Below are 19,596 nucleotides of genomic sequence, written 5' to 3'. Positions count from 1 at the left end.
AGGACGGAGCCACTGTGGCCTGAGCCCTGCCTTTTCTACCCTATGTTCATGTGAGTTTCAGGCATATAAAAAATAAAGTAAAAATACCCATGAAGACAAATATTGGCAAGGATTTCTATTCTCAGATCTGGCTAGGAGCAACTTGGTTAACTTTCAACTCCTCTACTGCTGAAAGCAGCAGTTGACTGACTAGCTACTGAAGAGGGAGAGGGACCTCGGGCCGTGGAGAGAGTTTGGTAAAGTGATGTGGTTTGTGCTTGCATTGTATTAAACTGTCAAACCCTGGAATAATTTTAAGGAAATGTTTTTAGAATAAATAATGAAAGTGCAATAATTAAGGATATGCCTTTCCTAGAATAAAGCTATTCATAGAGGAAAAATTAGAAAAGTCCCTAGAATTGAGGATGCAAAAATGATTTTCTGTCTTTTGTGTGCCTAAAACAGGATAGTATTGGAGGACATTCTTTGATTAGTCTGCACTTAAAATCAACTTGTTTTCTTACACTTGGTAAACCCATTCACGTGTGTGTGGTCAGAGTTTGTTTTTCTGGTCTCAGTTCTTCTATCTGATAGGCACCTATCTTTCAGGTTCTGGTCCTTATGAAGTACTAAAGCTATCATGGGTATTATCTCATTTAATCCTCTCAGCTCCCCAAATATGTGTTCCAAATTCCCTGACTTTGCTGTCTTTAACAGTGTCTCAGTTTGTGCAAGAGTAAAGCCTTACTTCCAGTCAGAAATTCAAATTTATGTGAAAAATCTTAAAAGTTAAATTTAGAAATGCATTATCCTTACTATTTATTCTCATTTCAATCTCAACAAAAATCATTTCTTTAATTATAATTCTGCATAGAAGTGAGAAAGTGTTCAGCTTGAAAGGCATTCATAGCCAACCCAATAATTTGGTTTGGTTTGGTTTTGTACTTTTGAAGCAGGGTCTCACCAGGCTGACCTTGAACTTGTTATGTAGCCAAGAGTGAACTTCAACTTATGGTGATCCTCCTGCCTCAGCCGATTGAGTGCTGGAATTACAGGTGATCCCCACCACAGCAGGCTCAGTCTAGGAAATTTAACTGGGTTCATGTAACTAAATATTAAAACTTTATTTTTTCAAAGAAAACAATTCATAAAGCTCAATTCCATCACTCAGCTTTCTTCAAATGAAACTTTCAGATAATTTCTAAGAATTCTAGGAACTTACATTGAAAAGAGAAACCACTTGTTAATTGTCTAGATTTTTTTGTATGGAATCAAAAAGACTAAAATCAATCATATAAACAGAACCTTTTGCAAAAGTTCAAGTGATTACATTTCAGTCATAACATTGTTGATTTCTTGGTATCTGAAGACAATTCTGTGAAAATGCAGACTACTAGCACTGAGAAATTTATAGTGCAGAACTTTCATATGCGTTAACCATATGTGTAAAGGCATCTGGTCAACTTTATGTGTTCAGTGGAGGAGAGCAATTTGAAAAGCAGATGAGCTTCAGAAGCTTATTGAAGAAAAGATAAAGACCTTAAGAAGCCAGAATGCAATTTTTTTAACCCAAAAGATTTACTGTTTTGGAAAAATGATAAGAGAAAAAGACTTACTGGAGGTAATATAAGCATAGAATAGGTCTGGAGTTTAGTTATGCAGGGAGGTGTTTCAGATCCAGACGCATCTGTGAAATGCAGGAAATATTTACCTCTTACTATATTGAGTAAAAGAAGATCCATCAGCACCTACCATGTTTTGGCACACAGGACAGTCATTCTTTACAAGCAGGTATTTTGCAAATACTTTTCATGACACATTGGATAAACTTCATTTCATTTGATAAACAAGAAGGATGCAAATTGTAGGTAGTGTTGGAATAATGATGATTTTTCCCCACACTTATTTGCATGATGGTGTTACTCATTTTATAATTCTGTACATTTTTAAAATAAAAATTATATTTAAATAAAATTTATACAAAACTAAGATATTTAAAAGATCATTTGGGGGAGATTATTTAAATTGTTGCTAATTCTTTTATTTGCCAACAGTGCTTTCTGTATTTTAAAGACCTTGTTCATTTAATTAAGAAAAAGTACTAATATTCTTCATTATTAATTCTAAGCTACAAAAATGACTTCCAATCATATTTTATTGTTGTTAAAGCAATAGCAACTAGTATAATAGTAAGTCTAAGACAAATTTCAAGCAAAAAGTCACTCAAAATATGTGTGGTTTTTGTTTTGCCTGGCTTATCAGTCTAGAATAAAAACAAGACCTACATAGACATGGATAGAAATACAGCAGTTGCTTAGATGATTTCTTTATCATTCTATCACTTTTCTAGTGATTTTTTTCCAATGAAGTATCTAAAATAGTTATTTTGATATAGAAATCAGACCATAAGGATAAAAATTTCTAATTGACTGAGTATATTTTAGCAAGAATCACTACTCCAGTTTTAAAAACCAGAGTTGGAAAATGTAGATTTAGGAATCAAGCATGGTGGTGCACATCTGTAACCCCAGCACTTAGGAGACTGAGGCAGAAGGGTCTCTTGAGTTCCAGGGCCAGCCTGCGCTACAAAATGAGTTCAAGGTCAGCCTGTACTACATAGTGAAACCCTATGTCAGAAAGAAAAAAAAAAACTGGATTCAAATTTGATACAGCAAACATGATAGTACAGGAAACAATGCCAAGAAGAGATTGGTAAGCTTATAAAGATGATGAGCAAAAGGAAATCCCTTCCCTTGTAGTTTTGAGCAGATACAAGAGCAGGTTATTAGGTTGAAGATGGCAGCAGGACTTCCCCACATCCTTCTGGATGAGTACTTACTCTGTCTCATGTACACTGTGCTGTGATAACTATAGAGGGACAGATACTCGGCAGTTCTTAGGTTTATTTGACATTAAATCAAAAATAACATCCTTTGAAACTCACATTATAAAGTTGTTAGTTAACCAGAAATATAAAATGAAATATAAAATATTGAATAACTGGATACTTGTGAAAGACCGTGCACTTGGGGTCTAGAGCAGAGGCTGCCTCTGGGGACATTTGGCAGATGACTGCCTTCCTACTGTGCCCTCTCGTGGTTGACTTGAGTGACCTGTGTCCTCATCTCCTCTTTTCGAAAGGACACTAGTCATAGAGTAAGGAACCCACCAAACCCACTGTAACTTTAATCATCTCTTTAATGGCCTTGTAGCCAAATACAGCCTCAATCTGAGGTGCTGGGCATTATAGCTTTAAAAAAATTTGATAGAGACAGAGTTAAGCCTATAACATTTATAAAGCTCTAAGTTTAAATATTATTTCTTAAGAATTTCCATAAGTGAATTGCATCAAAATGTCTTGCAGACAATTATTAAAATATTCCTGATTTCTACTGTACATGAAATGAATTTAAAAGAAAAGAAATTGGGGGGAATCTGCATTTTAAATATCAAAGTGAATCAGTGTACACTGAAGTTCAAGAGTTATTGACATAACGTTTCTATTGCGCTTTGAGATTTTGGTACCATGTGTGTTTATACGTGGTAAAATCTGTGATACCTAGAGGTATTTACTGTCTTTTCCAGGAAGAGAAAACTAATATTTTGTGTTTATTTTATAGCATATAGAGCATTTGTGCTCCTGGTAACCCTATGGGGGAGGTATTGTGAGGGGGAGGTTTCGTAATGGTTTGAAGTTAATAGCTCAGATCTCTTTCTAAATATATAATAGGGATGATAATAATAGCACTGCTTACATCACATGGTGTTACGGGATTCGAATTGTTCCATACAAACAACCTGGAATAATTTTTGTAATACTACTACTTACTACTACTAAGTATGTAGTAAATTCACAATTATTACTTTCAGGCTGAATGTGAAATTCATCTTCGTAAGAGCTGATATTTTTCACAACTCTACACAGCTAATGTATAATATAGTCAGAACTCGATTCCTGGTTAACTGGCTCTAACTCTAATATTTTTTCCACTATTCTGAAGAAAAGATATTATTTTTTAGTTGGTATTAGTTTTTCCAAATTGATATTTTATTGCTTTCCAAGAAGACAAATATATTACAAGATACTTTAAATCTGCATGTTCTTTGCCTACATAGTATGAAATAATGTTTAAATGTGTTTTAGTGTGAAGAAATTTGTGAAAGAGCATTGATTTTCAATTGTGTTGAACCATGGGTGATAGCGTCAGTAGTTAGCAATCAGCTATTTGCAGTCTATATAGTTCAGAAATCATAAGGTCTAGCTGATCTATGTACAAAAGTTTAAAAACTCCATTTACATTTGTACAAACAGAATGAGAGAAGATCTACCAAAGTGTGTTTTGCCATCAATATCAGATACTAGTTCCCTGAATACCCTTGAAAAATAAAGATATATTGTACTGTCACTTTTCTGATCTTATATGCAAAATCAAGCTCATTCTAAATAGCTGAATTATTTAATTAAGATGTATATATGCCCCTAAGAGTATATGTAGCTAAAATGATCACAGTAGACACAGTAGAGTGATTCTTTTTCAATTTTCTTTTTTCTTCCTTTTATATAGAAAACAATCAAACACATAAAAAGGTAAAAACAGTAATGTAATGAATTACTGTGTACCCATCACCTACCTTCAGTAATTACCAATTTATGTCCAACCTTGTTTCTTCCATAGCGTCTCCTACTCCCCCACTGGATATCATTTTTAAAATCCAAGATACCATTATCTAATATAATTTATAAAAATTCCAGCATTTCTTTAAGGATTTTAACACAACAACAATATTTTTATCACTATTAATATTAATGTGAATGCTTTACTATTTAGACACCCAGGTGTGGAAATATATGTCAAGTAATAACTCATAAACTGTTTTTGGGCCACAATCTGATGAAAAATGGAGGCCCAGAAATTTCTTTTTATATTGTAATCATGCATTGCATTGGATAACATCGAAAAAGTCCCTGTTGTCAAAATCAAGGAATTAGATGGGACTCCTGAAAGATAACGAAAGGGATCAATGAGGACACAGCGGTCTCCGTTACCCTCAGTAATGACATGGTTCTCCAATATCCACTGAAAGTGACCTTTTCAGTACTTTAAACTATTCTGTTGCTACACAGTTGCTTTCTTCTCACTGATATTTAACTCCTAATTGACCTTTTATAATTGTTCAATTTCACCTCTTTCAAGTAGCCTGCTTTGAAAACCTCAAGTATCATTTTCCATGTTGCAAATTTAGCATTAATGTTTTCCTGAATTACTATAGATTGAGCATACCTAATCTAAAATTTGAATTCCTCCAAACTGAAAATTTTGAGCACTGACATGATGCTACAACTGGAAAATTTCATACCAGGAAACTGTTTCCTGCATAAAATTGTTAAAATAATATATAAAATTACCTTTTGGTGGAATAAAACAAATGAATTTTGTGTTTAGATGTGGGTTCCATCCTCAAGGTATCTAAACACATATATGCAAATATTCTGAAATCTACACTGAAACAAGTCTTTCCCAAGCATTTCAGATACAGGATTCTCAGCCTATATTAACAGAAAGAGTAGTAGCAACACTCAAGCCAGCTACTTTTTCCTGAGAACCCACTATGTGCAGGGGACTGACCTTAACACTGCATCTCCATTGTCTCTAACACTTACAACTCTGCAAAGCAGTTATATATCATTAGCCCCATTTTGCAGATGAGGGGATGGAGGAGCAAGGAAGTGAGGTAATTTGCCTAAAGCTACCCTTATGGTGAGTGACACTGTTGGGATGAGCTCAGGCCTCAGTCTGCCACCAAAGTCAACTTCTCTGACAATTCATCTTTCTGTTTACCCTTTTCACATCTACCGTAACTCACCAGGCAGATTGCAGATTCTTGGCGTGCTGGTCACTCCCAGCACTTCACATACCAGTGCTTAATATGATGATGTAAATGACTATCAAAAGTGCCTTAATCTCCCTTCCAAGATGATTAAAGTTTTAGAAAGTTCTTTAGCAGTTGAATTTTACATTTAGTGTTCAAAGATGTTAAATCTTGAGTGTCACAAGTGAATACATGGGCTTAATACAGTGTAACATCTTTAGGCAAGAAAATCATCTATTGTCAAGCAACAACAACAGTAAAGAAAACCATCTTTCTAGAAATGTATTTAATGAACTGCTGATTGAAATAATTCCTTTTCCACATAATTTTGTTTCTCATTTTCAAAAACCTGTAATAGGAGTGATTTGGGCTTTGCCTCCACCCCCACTCTGATTTCCACAAGAAAACCATCAATTATATTATACGAATAGCTAATGTTTGTTCAACTTTATGTAAAATACTGCATAAATGCAGCTTTTGATCAAGTTCCCTAATCACACTGCTTTTAGCTAGAATGGTAACCTAACTTCTGTAAAGATACCAAAATTGACTTTAATTAGTAAAATGATCTCTTGGGCAGAAGTGAGACAGTGGTGAAAGATGCAATTGTAAAGGAGGATAATAACCAGTTTGAGAAATCCTTGAGTGCCCATGAAGAAACTTGGACTTTGTCCTGAAACAAGAACTCATGAGAAGTTCTTGGTGCCTCAGAGAGGCAGGATGAGAGATGGATCAATGTATAAAGAGGCTATTTAGCAATAGTTAGGAAAGATAATTAGAAATACACAAGACACCCAGAAAACTTGAAGTAATCCAACAGAAGGTGATGGGACTCTGGGTAAATGTGATAAAATTAGGGTGGAAAAAGAATATACAAGAAAAACATTAGTTTAAAAAAAATCAAGAGAACTTTCATGGATGACAATTAAATTGTTATCATTACTGCTCTGATTTACATAGATACGCTGTTATATCAAAACTACCAAGCAAAACAAGTCCTACAAATATGCTTATTATTTTCCATATACATCTATGTTGATTTTTTGATGTTTCACTGACTATGCAATTTGTGACATAATTTCCCTTACTAGGACAGGTAAAGTGTGATAGAAAGATCACAATTTGCAGCCAGCTTTGGAGGCTGGCTACCCTGCCCTCTCAAACTGAGAAAGCCATTGTGATCTATGAGATCCTATACAGATATAGTGTGGAGCCTAAAAATCCCTTCAAAACAAATTCTGCCAACCCATAAATTGGCTATACTCTTATAAGTTTTAATGTATTTTTAAAATGAATTTAATTCTTTCAAATTCTAAACAGCATAGAAATTCTGACATCAATAAATATTGTTTTAATGCAGTGACATCAATAAATAATGTTTTAATTATAGGGATCTATAAAAATTTAAAAATAAATACTATTTGCTTTATAAATTTTGTCTCCTTTTTAGTCACATTTTTCAAAATATTTGATTTTGGTTTAGCAATTTTTCTCAGCTTTGTCTTTTTCTTTGAAAACAGAAAAGTTAGGTTAACATCAAGTCTACTTATGAAACCTAAGAGATTCCTGATGCCAGTAGATCTGTTCAAGAATATAAGGTGAATACTACAGAATTTTACCTTAGCATTCCATAGTTGGATAACAAAAATGTGTTAAATACATGATTAATAGTAAATTTTGATACATGGGTGAAGATGAAGGTACTGACTTATGGTTTTTGACTGCCCTCATATTTATACTTTATTGGTTCTATGACAATATGAGTGAAGAGTAGAAAAACTAAAAGGACGCTAAATGCGTATGCGTGCATTGATGTTCCTAGTCATCAGTGCTGCGAATTATAAAAGTAGGGTTTTCTAATATGCATGATGGGAAATTTATAGATATATAACTTAATTGTCACACAAAAACACATATAGACTTGAAATACACACACACACACACACACACACACACACACACACACACACACACGAAATTTGTACCCCAACAGAAATAACTAATTTCTACCCAGTAAAACATTTAAAACTTTTTAAGAAGATTGGTTTCCCCTGGGTTTAGATTTAAAAGAAGTCTGAAAAATACTTAAGTTTTTTGCAGCGTGCATAGCAATAGTGGACCTCTGCCAGCAAAGGGCTTTATCGCAGTATAAATGGGGTTGAAGTGTTTGTCTCCAGGCAGGTTCTCGCAGCCCAGGCACTTCCCAGCCTCATTGTTCCTTTGTTCTAGCGGATGTACAAAGGGTTGGCTGTTTTGTTTTCTGGCTCAGAGAGATTAGATAAAGTCTGCATTTTTGAACTTCACCCTTTAGACATACAAACTTTAAAAATTCATTCTCGATAGATCGCATTTTGCAGATTATATGTGTTTATATTACATTGCTCCCATTATTTTCCTTAGCCTTCCTCTGACTTGGTAGCAGACAGATGACAGGATTCATCCCTTTTGGACTATCACTGGAAACTGCTGTCTTTCTAATCCTTGTTCTTAACATGCTACTTCAGCAAAAATGCATCTTCTCATTTTGGGTACCACATTCTTGAGACTTAGAATCTCATGATAAAGAAATGTCATGCTCTGGCCAGGCAACAAGAAAACTTTCTGTGAGAGGAAATTATCTCTTTCCTTTTATTATGACATTGTTAATCATAAGCTGTTATACAGGACAGAGGATTTAAATTAATATTGACCCTCACAAGAAACAGTAGCTTCTTCTCAAGAACCTATAAATAAGAGTCATATTGGAGATTTTTAATTTTATCTTAAGGGTCAGAAAGTTAGTTCTAAGATTTTACTAAGGCTTTACTATCACAGAAGTAAGACTAAGTAATGTTTAAAAATATTTTTGTTTTCCTTTACTTCTGTTTTATCAGTGATTTAGAAGAAAATGTCTTTTACAATCAAATAGAAATAAGTACATATTACTGCTCGTTACAAGCCAGTTAAGATCTCTTCTATGTGTTGCTAATTCTCAAAACCCTCATGCAATGTAAGTATTATATCATTATACTTTCCAGATGGATGGGAAAACAAAGACTTAAGTGGGTTAACTAACTTGCTCAAAGTCCCATGACTGTGAAGGAGCTGAGAGTCAACTATGGCTCCATCTGACTCCAAAGCCCATGCTGTCTACACTAATGTCACTGCTTCTCTGGCATTACCTTTTCTGCTGACAGGATAATAATAGAAATAGCTACCACTGAGACAAACTACATGCCAGATACTGTTCTAAGTGTTTTTTTCTATAATATCTAAGATCTTTATAACAACTCTATTAAAAACATTGTATTATTATTGGTATTGCATAGATAAGGTGGCTGAGACTCAGAGATGCTCATAAATAACCCAGCTACACAGCTATAGGGTTGGAGAGCCAGATTCAAGCCTAGACCATCAGACTATAGCCAATCCACTTCTGGTGAACCCAAGGTTGTGCTGCAGTGTGAATCATACAACCTTGTCTCCCAAGCTTTTCTATGCTTTAGACTCTGTGTTAGTCCATGCTTCAATCCACTGATGAGCTAATCTTTGTATTATTATTAATCTTACTGATAGTACAAAATGTTATGTGGCATGTTTAATTGTTGTATAAGGATGTACTTATATAAATCAATAACATGAAAACATTAGATTTTTTAGCCTATATAACCTATAAGGTCACTTTTCTACCCACGTAGTCTTATGAACTGTATGCCCACAAATACCTTTTGAATATAATGTGAAGTTATCTTATTTATTGTTGAATTTATATTAATCACAAGACAATATCTTCAAACTTATACTTTTCCAGGCCTAGAATTCCTGGCATTATTTTGTCAGACAAATACAGACTACTAGGAAGTTGACGGGAACTGAGGTTGTGTAGTCACACCACTAAAACAGATGACTTGGCCTTAAAAATTCGTCTTCAATGTCTTCATCCCATTTTCTAGAACAAGAACCATGCAGGATTTCTGAAAAATTCTCCTGTGTAGGAGTCTCTCAGTAGTACTTTCAGCATTCGAAGTGGGAAAGCCTTGTTTCTCAGATTCTTCTCAGTTACCAGAAGTATGGCTGCTCACTGAATACCACTGACCTTAGTTTCTACCCTGGCAGATGCTCTTCATCTGTCTAATGTCCGGAAGGGAAGAATCAACACAGGCAAAGCAGTATTCTTCAACTGACCATGGGATCGAAATGAACACTTGATGTCAAACTTCTCTATCATTACTTGCTCTGGACACTCCACTGTGCTCCAGGACTAAAATTTTAAAATTCTAGGGATACAAAGAAACCTAAGTGTTAAGAGAATCTATTTGGTAAGCCAAAACACCTACCTCGGAGTAACAATCAGACCTGCCATTTTGTTTTGTTTTGTTTTTTGGTGGGTTTTTTTTTTTTTTTTTTTGTCATTTAACAACTAAAAACCACCCACAGTTATGTATGCATGACACCAATAATCAGCAACCTCAGAAAAAGTGCAGTGTGAATTCCAAATTATTTCTTAACATCTTTTTTTCTGTTCAAATCTTGAGTATTTATCAAGGCACACCTTTGATATTCGTCAGTGTTTGAAGTTTGCTAAATATGCAAGCCAAACAAAATACAACCTTGCTTGAATTTTCAAAGTCAGAGCTACCAATAAAGTTTTATTAGAAAAAGGAATTCACGGGCTGGGGATTTAGCTCAGAGGCGTAAGTGCCTGCCTGGCAAGCATGAGGTCATGAGTTCGATCCTCAGTACCGCAAAAAAAAAAAAAAAAAAGAAAAGAAAAGAAAAGAAAAGAAAAAGGAATTCACATGACTGGTAGCTAAGTGTTTTTTATTTTTTAATAAAATGGTAGGTTTGGATGTGAAGCAAAATGTTAGTTTTCTGGGCAACAGATTCTTGAAGTTTTGAAAGAAAATGAATCTGGATTGTAGCAACATATGTGTTTATTTGCAAAGGCCTTCAATCTGTGTTCTCTTTCTTGAAACTTGCTTTGCAGATCCTTTACCTCCTGCTAGATTTGAGGTCAAGAAAGAAACGATTACTTCAAACAGCTTGCAAGTTAGGTGGACTCATTCTCCTGGAAAAGTCACCTGGTATGAGGTGCAGATATTTGATGATAATAGCAAAAAGATACAAAGGGTCCAACGTCAAGAAAGTACTTCATGGAATGAATGCACTTTTTTAAACCTCACTGCTGGCCATACGTATAATATTGCCATCACAGCTGTTTCTGGAAATAAAAGTTCCTCTACAGTTTACACCAATGCATCAACAGGTAAGACCTGTGTTGTCTGTAGTTAGTAATCTGTGGCACCTTTGCAGTTATATGTTACTCAAGGAATAGAAATGAGAATGTCCTCAGACTATAAACAGATAAACTCCCTAGCTTCTTAAAAGGCAGTTACTTGTGTGATACATATGAAAGACTAGACTAACGCAGGGGTCAGGGCTGTACCACTAACATGTTCAGCGACTTTGAACAAGTACTGGGACTTCTCTAGACCTAGAGTTTTGTCAAGTTTCAAGTAAATGCTCCCTAAAGGCCTTCTAATTCAAACCTTCGAAACAAGACTTTGCACCTCATTTTTTATGTTTATGCTATAAAACTTATCAGATAAACATTTTTCTCTTTTGTGCATTCTTCTCTTACCATAAAGTCATGATGTGTTCTAAATATCGCAGCTTGAAACAAGTCTTTTCTCCCGTTTGATGAAAAATAAGTCATGTAGTATTTGCATGTATCATGATCTCCATAGCGCATTTCTACTTCCTTCCACAAAAACACGTCTTTCATATTGTTTGTTCTTCTTTTTCTCTCTTGTTTTAGCTGCCTCTCTTTCCATTTTTCATATCTTACAGGTCTTTTCTTTGTCTTTTCTCTTTACTGCAATGCCATGTTATACTGCACTGGAAACAACTAACTTAAAACCCGCTAAGAAGAAGAGAAAGACAGATGAATTGATGCAGCTTTAGGCTGTGACTTTTGAAAAGCTCACTAATGAAGATTCAGTTAAATATGAAGAATGCTATTAACCATTATTGCTATTAAACAAGTTAAAATCTACAAAGAAGCATCAATGAGTTGTAACTTCTAATCAAATATGTCTATGTCCTCACTGAGGGGATTATTGAGTAACATTTGGACATGCATTTTATTCCACTAGCACCTTCTCCAGTAAAAGATATTGACATTTCCACCAAAACTAATTCTCTTCTGATTTCCTGGTCCCGTGGTTCTGGGAATGTGGAACAATACAGGCTGATGTTAACAGATAAAAATATCGTAGTTCATGACAATATTGTGGACAAACATGATACTTCTTATACTTTCCGCGGGCTGATCCCTGGCCACCTCTACAACTTCACTATCGTGACCATCGCTGCAGGACTACAAAATTACAGATGGAAATTAGTCAGAACAGGTAAGTTACTCCTTTTTTACCAAACAGAAAAACAAAACTCAAATAAGTTTGAATCAAATTTATTAAATTATTGGAATACTCACAAGACAAATTGAAATTTGTGTAAGTCATAGAAAAATCATATGCAGAAAATGAAGGATTCTATTTTATTCTAGAGTTTAGTCTAGCCCTTGGCAATATTTTGAAGTAGACAAACTTGATTGCTGATATGGTCCCAGCTTCTCTTTTTTAGTTCACCATTCTCCTTGCTAAGGATTTCTACATCCTCTTAAACATCACTCACAGTGAACAAGGATCACTTGTCTAAGTGCTGTATATAGGCCTACTCTGTGACAGACATTTCTAAAACCCTCTGCCCAAAGACCATATCCTAGGACCCAATAACAAAATATCTCATCTCAGCCTAAACTAAACTAATAAAACAGTCTGCTAAGTATTAATAAGTCATACATGTATTCATTCATTCAACCAATATTTATTGAACGTGAGCTATATTGCTTATATGACAACATTAAAAATAGACAAATTTTTTGCCCTCACAAATCTTGCATTCTAGTAGATTTGAATGTTTCCAGTAGGTCTGCTATGTTAACGAATCCACTTTCTTAACAGGTTATCTAATTTTAAGATACACTCTGAAATATGTGGTACCTAAGAAATTATCCTAGTGGAAGGTTTTAATAAGAGGATGATGGGAAAAATATTGGCGATAATTGTACATTTATGTTATTTTTTATAACATACCTCAAAGATACACAGAAAATGTATACGTAATCTTAAGAATTATTACAGGTACCAAGACCAATTTACACTTCTAACTGCCCTAAGAAAAATTGCTATGCTTAACTATTCTTTTACTGAGACTTTAATTTATATTATACCATCAGTGAGACCTTAATTACAACATGTGTAAGAGGTAGAAAAAATATTCATCAGTATATTTCCTTTGTCACCATTTTTATTAGATTAGATTAAATAGTAACACAACTCTTTAAATTTATCATGACAATGTAAAAAGAAAATATTACAGCATGTAAAATTAATCTATTATGTCATTGATATTATACATAGTTACATATATATATATATATATCAAAAAATATTTTGATAGACATCTTTGACATTCTACCTAAAGAATTAGAAAGGATCATTTTAAGTCTCTTCCAAGCTTCATTTGCAAATAGAGAATACTGGGCTCAGTGAAAGAGGGAGAGAGAAAGAGAGAGAGAGAGAGAGAGAGAGAGAGAGACAGAGAGACAGAGAGACAGAGAGAGAGAGAAAGAGAGACAGCTGCCCAGAATCCTGTGGAGAGCTGGCCAAGTCTCAAACAGAATTCAGGCTCCTGTCTGGCAGCTTATGCTCTTGCCATGAGCAAGACAGCTTTCTTTAGTTTTACAATATTACTTTTGTAGTTTTGTGGTATTATTTTTGTCTCTCAAAGTGGTTGTTTTCTAGTAGCTGTTTTCAGGAATTAAAATATAGGTCAAAATTTAGCCCTGGACTGGTAAGAAATCCTGTGTAAAATCTCTTTTCCATTCTTTGCTAAATTAGCCCCCATGGAAGTCTCAAATCTGAAAGTCACAAATGATGGCAGTTTGACCTCTCTAAAAGTCAAATGGCAAAAACCTCCTGGAAATATAGATAACTACAACATTACCCTGTCTCATCAAGGAATCATCAAAGAATCCAGAGTATTAGCACCTCAGGTTACTGAAACTCACTTTAAAGACTTAGTCTCTGGACGACTTTATCAAGTAGTTATCAACTGTATCTCTGGTGAACTATCAGCTCAGAAGACTGCAGTAGGCAGAACAGGTAAGTCTTGTGCTCCAGAATATTCTCTGACCTGTCTTAGAATAGGATAAAATAACATAAAAGAAAAACTCCTTGAGAAGTTGTCCATTTGACAGACTGTCTGTGGGCCAGGACACAATATACAACAGTAAATGAAACAGAGGCTTAATTGAATTCATTTAAGTTATTTAATCAAATACACATGGATTTCTGAATCATCTACATACTTCCTCTGCCCCAATGTCACATGATTTAAGTAGCATAATACATGAAAATTGATACTAATAAAGAACATTTCTGATCTAGTCTCATAATGAAAACCAGTCAACCACTAGTTTTTCTATAAATCATTTCATTAATTTATGTCATCAAATACTTATCCACTGTCTTGTAAGAATCAATTACTATATTACGAGCTTTGGATATTAAAATGGGTAAGACATGCCATTATGTATAAGGCAACATAAGGTTTATGCTTTTGTAATCCACAAACGAGCCCCCTAGAGCCCCCAACCTCAAGTCCAAAAATGGGGCAAGACATGTTTTTTCAAAAAGCAGCGCTGATTTATTTTATTCCTGGGCCCAGCAACACAATGCAGTTGGAGTTTGCAAAAGCTGTGTGTCTCCCTCAAAACTTATCAGACTTTTTATAGAAAGCACAATTTACAAAGTAAGGGGTTCTGGGCATGGATCAGGAAATCTCCTAAGGAATGAGGAAGACCTTTGTTTCCCTTTGCAGAGGACAGAGAAGTCTATTGGAAATTAACAATCCTTTGTCAACTCATTCCAGCACTCAATTTTAGACATCTGTTATTTGCAGGGGGCAGCAATGGTTAACATATCAATTAGGTCAGGTTCCCAGGGATTTATAATTCTTTACAGAGGGGAGCACTCATTAACATATCAATTACGTCACCCAGAAAAAAAATGCATACAGAACAGTACGGTGCTACTGGTTACAGGTACTTTGATCATATAATTTAGGCATAACACAAACATAACAAAGCATTTTTTGCTAGTGTACAGCATATGTGACCTACTCCTTATGGCTAAACTGGCTGGTAACTTGTTTGTATTGCCCTAAACTGAGTAGTTTTTATGTATTCAAAGAGTTGTAAAGAAAAAACAAAACAAAAAAACACCAAAAAATATATGAAATACAGATCATATGTGGCCTGCAAAATCTGAAATATTTACCATTTGGCCCTTACAGAAAAAAATGTGCAGACTTTTGCTTAAATTAAGTTACAATTACAATCTTACAGATGTAGAGTACACAGAAAAAAAAATCTTAAAAATAATGCCTCCTAATATTGGTAGTGTTATTGATATTTCTGTCAGACACTGACTATATACTTTATACCCATCATTTCATTTATTTCTCATGATAAAACTATGAGAAATACTCTTGTGATGGCCATTTTACAGATAATTCAAAAGGATCAAATACCTTGTTTTTAACTATCTATTAAGTACATGCTAGATTTATAATTTAAGCCAAGCTATTTGATTTCAGACTCTAATCTCTGTGTATTAGGGATCTTAGGTAAGAGCTTTATGGTCAAAAGGAAAGAGAGTTAAGTTCTTCTTCCAATGAAAATTTGGAGGAAATGGACTTACTGGACTTAAAGTGATACCTAAAAGTGTTTACTTTTTTTTTTTTAAACTGGGAATGGAACTCAGGACCTTACACTTGCCAGGCAAGTACATATGTCACTGAGCTATATCCCTGGACCTAAAAGTTTATTTCTTGACAATTGAAGGTAGGGAGGAGGGAAGAGTATTTGAAGTGGAAAGAATAAAATAAGCAAAGATGCAGGGACGGAGTCCAGCAGCCCTACAGGTCTACAGAACATACAAGTGAAAGCCAACATTGGAGGCACTAAGGAAGGAGGGAGAGCTTCAAGGGGTGGTCAGAGGCGAGAGTGGAAGGACGTGTGGTCTGAACTTGAAAAGCCACAAACGCACGTGAAGGATTTGTTTTATTCTGTAGCTTTTTAAGGAGAATTTGAATGTTTGTAAGCAAAAGAATAATACATCCAGAGCTGCAATGCAAGAAGAATGTTCATTTTAGTTGAAAAAGAGAGAATGTTTCAAGACCACAACATCCAAATCTCTTCCAAAGGATGCCACTAGAAGCAACATCAGTATTGCCCTAAGGCAGATGTGCAATTTATAAAAAACATTTGTGTCACCAGATTGTTAACAATGGTACAGAAGAGTGTGTACCAGTTCTATTGCTAAAATGATTTTAGCATACATGCTTGAGTGTCAAAGTCTCCAAAATGAAAGAGAGCTACTCATCCTCCATAGCCACCAGGAGGGAATAGAAATGTTTCGAATTGTAAATGTTGTGTCTCCTATTTACTGTTACCCAAGAAAACTGAGTATTCTTACATTTGGTTTTTATTACTTTCTTGATATTGATTTCACTGTTCAGTTCCAGACAAAGTCAGGAAGCTTGAGGCAAAAAACAATGGTGGGATGAACTCCCTCGTAGTGAGCTGGTCTCCCCCTGCTGGAGACTGGGAGCAGTATCGCATCGTGCTCCTCAATGGTTCTTCACCACTGCTCAACACCACTGTGGGAAAGGAGAAAACGCGTTACCTCGTGGAAGATGTGGGGTTCATACCGGGAAGACAGTATGAAATAGAAGTCACTGTTGAGAGTGGAAATCTGAAGAATGCTGAGCGTTGCCAAGGAAGAACAGGTAAGCAATTACCAAGGTATTGATGAGCGATGGCACTATACTTTGTTCCTTCTCCTTTTAACCCAGCTAACCACCAATGTCGTACTCTACTGCTCCTTGAATTTGAAGTATTACAGATTTTCAGGATAACACAGGGCTTCTAATATTTATTACTGTTAAATTAGAGCATCAGAGTCCCTTAGACTCATCATTCATAAAAGAATGATATTCTCAATGCCAAAAGAATAAGTATACTACCTGAGAATAAGGACCAATCCTGTCTCCAGAAGAATCTTTGCTGGTGATCTAATGTGAGCATCTCAGGTGCCAAGGAATGGTGATGAAAGTGGATAGGAATCTCCCTATATTAGGGAAAGGGAACACAAGGGCACGAAAATATGGGTCTTGGTATTCTTGCTGTCACCATTCATTGCAGTAACTCTTGAGTAACTCTCCTGAGCCTGCTTTCTCAACTTTCAAATAAGAGACTCCCAAGTTCAATAATACTATGGTAATCCATGCAATCTGAAATGTTCAGGAGAAATTCATATATCTTGTCTCTTAGTCTTGCCTAATAATAAGGAAATGACTACATTCATTCAATATTCTTATTAGGAAAATATCAAATAAAATGATCAAGACACCCCTTTAGCTTACCAATTGTAATTATTACAGATTTTTCAATAATCTCTACATCTTCTAAATTTTTGTATCTATTGGAGAGTGATCAAATAGCTATATATATTTAAAGCTCCTTTTAGTATTCATAGAACAGGCATCGTTGTCTGCCACATTTTTTCATTCACTTCAAATGATTTGGAAATGTAAGATCTAGGCACAGTGGGCAGCTCCTTGTGTTGGTGTGATTCTTTGAACTTTTCTTAAGCTTCATTTGCAAATGAGGAATAAAGTGACTTGAAGTAACCCTTAGTGTAAATAGTTATTTCTGGAAATTGGAGAAAAAGGATTCAGAGTTCCACTAGGATAGAATTATAGAAAATTCCTTTGATGCAGAAATCACAAGATAATTTTACACACTTGATTCTTTCATCGTTGGGTTTTCCTGTCGGTTTGTGGCATCATGCTGTTACAAATATCTCCTGGAAATTGTAGCATTAAAATCTTTTAAAGAAGTAATAGCGGTTTTGATCCTTTTGATAAGAGATGTTCTTAACCAGTTGCTATTATTACATAACAGTCACCTCTCTCTTTTATAACAAAATAGCATTCCCTCCTCAGAAGTAAAGAAAAGAAGCACTTGGTCTTTCCGAGTTATGGGGGTTAACAAATACACTTCACTCCACCCAAACACTCAAATGTAGACTTTTCTTTATGGTGTTGACAGGATTGTGGTAAATATTTTTATATTACAGAATACACAAGACAAGATAAACTCTAATAAGGTGATATGTGATTAAAACTAAATTATTTTACAGCAAGGTATTTTCCAACAGTATTCTTTTCCATCCTTACTTCTGATTATGTTCATAAATCAAGTTTCTTATAATAAAACCACCTTCCTCTTAATATTCATAAGCATTTAAAAAAGAAATGGTGACCTAGAACACTCCTGAGAATGGAAGAGAAAAGCTCTCTGAAGATACTCTCAGAGTGTGTTCAAGGCAATCAATACCCAAGTCTCCACTGCTTTTTCCTCAGTTCCCCTGGCTGTCCTCCACCTTCGGGTCAAACACGCCAATGAAAGCTCACTGGGCATCATGTGGCAGACGCCTGTGGCACAGTGGGAGAAGTACATCATTTCTCTCGCTGACAGGGCTCTCTTACTCATTCACAAGTCCCTCCCCAAAGACGCCAAGGAATTCACTTTCACTGACCTGATACCTGGACGAAAATACACAGCTACAGTCACCAGCATCAGTGGAGACCTGAAAAATTCCTCTTCAGTAAATGGAAGAACAGGTAATAGTCTTTATAAATTTTAGATTTTATAGTGGTCTATCTGCTGAATTACTTAACGTGCAGTTGCAGGCGTTTATAACATGCATATTATGCATTGTTTTCTGTTTACCAAGTTCAGCTCTTACGGTCATTAATTCCTTCATTTTACCTTGCTTGGATTTGTTGTGCTAAAGTTGAGTGCAGAATAAGTCCCCCAGGAGTTTTGTCCCAAAAGAGAGCAGAGAAATAGAACAACATAGAGAAGAGGGAAAATGGTGAACAGGAGGATCATTGTTTTTAAAGCACGGAAGTCATTGCATGTTTTATGCTGACGGGAATGATCTAGAAGAGAGACAAGTGAGGATGATGTGAAGAGAGGGGGAGTTCCTCTGGGGCTCTGCACGTAGCGAGTGGTATTGGGGTTTAGAGCACATGCCACTGGCTCTGGAAAGGAGCATGTTGCTTGGGGAAGAAAGTATTTGAGTGCAGGTACCAGTGTGGATAGATGTATTCTAGAGCTATTGTTCAACAGTTACTCTCATTTTCTCAATGAAATAGGTAACAATGCTCTTTTCCAATTTACATGCTATTAGTAACCTGTATTTCCCTCTCCTTCTTTGAACTGCACAAAAATAGTGATTGATTTTTTTTACAGAGTATAATAATTGTTTTAGACTCTTTGATACCAGTTTACCACTTTCCCTCTCATACTGCCTTTCTGTATTTTAGGAGTTACAGTTGATATTATTTTCCTTCATCCTGAAAGATATTCTTCAAATGTCTTTATTGGGAGTTCTTAGGGACAAACTCTTTCCACTTTGGCTTTCCTGAGCAGGTTTTTATATAGCGTTCTGTCTTGAAGAGTATTTTCTAATGTTTTGATGTAACACTGAAAGTTATTTTCTCTCAGTGAGTTGAAGCTGTTGTTTAGTTTTATTGTTGTTGTTACTGCTGCTGTTAATGTTGTTGTTT

The 19,596-nt window shown here is 35.3% G+C and overlaps 1 protein-coding gene across 5 annotated transcripts in view; it reads left to right on the top strand.

Moving 5' to 3' along the window:
• The window catches only part of Ptprb (protein tyrosine phosphatase receptor type B), a 128,613-nt gene that overhangs the window by 38,231 nt on the left and 70,786 nt on the right, over positions 1-19,596 (top strand). For all 5 annotated transcript variants that reach the window (XM_013159195.3, XM_003475922.5, XM_063255139.1 and 2 more), the window contains 5 exons: positions 10,817-11,095; positions 11,985-12,242; positions 13,794-14,057; positions 16,477-16,746; positions 18,385-18,645. In XM_013159195.3, coding sequence (XP_013014649.2) covers positions 10,817-11,095; positions 11,985-12,242; positions 13,794-14,057; positions 16,477-16,746; positions 18,385-18,645 — 1,332 coding nt within the window. The remainder of the gene's footprint in view (positions 1-10,816; positions 11,096-11,984; positions 12,243-13,793; positions 14,058-16,476; positions 16,747-18,384; positions 18,646-19,596) is intronic.

The sequence above is a fragment of the Cavia porcellus genome, unplaced genomic scaffold (genome assembly GCF_034190915.1).
Source record: "Cavia porcellus strain 051 isolate PalLab524CR breed Dunkin Hartley unplaced genomic scaffold, mCavPor4.1 scaffold_8, whole genome shotgun sequence".
In the NCBI taxonomy this organism is placed as follows: Eukaryota; Metazoa; Chordata; class Mammalia; order Rodentia; family Caviidae; genus Cavia; species Cavia porcellus.
This window is presented reverse-complemented; position numbering and strand designations above follow the sequence as displayed.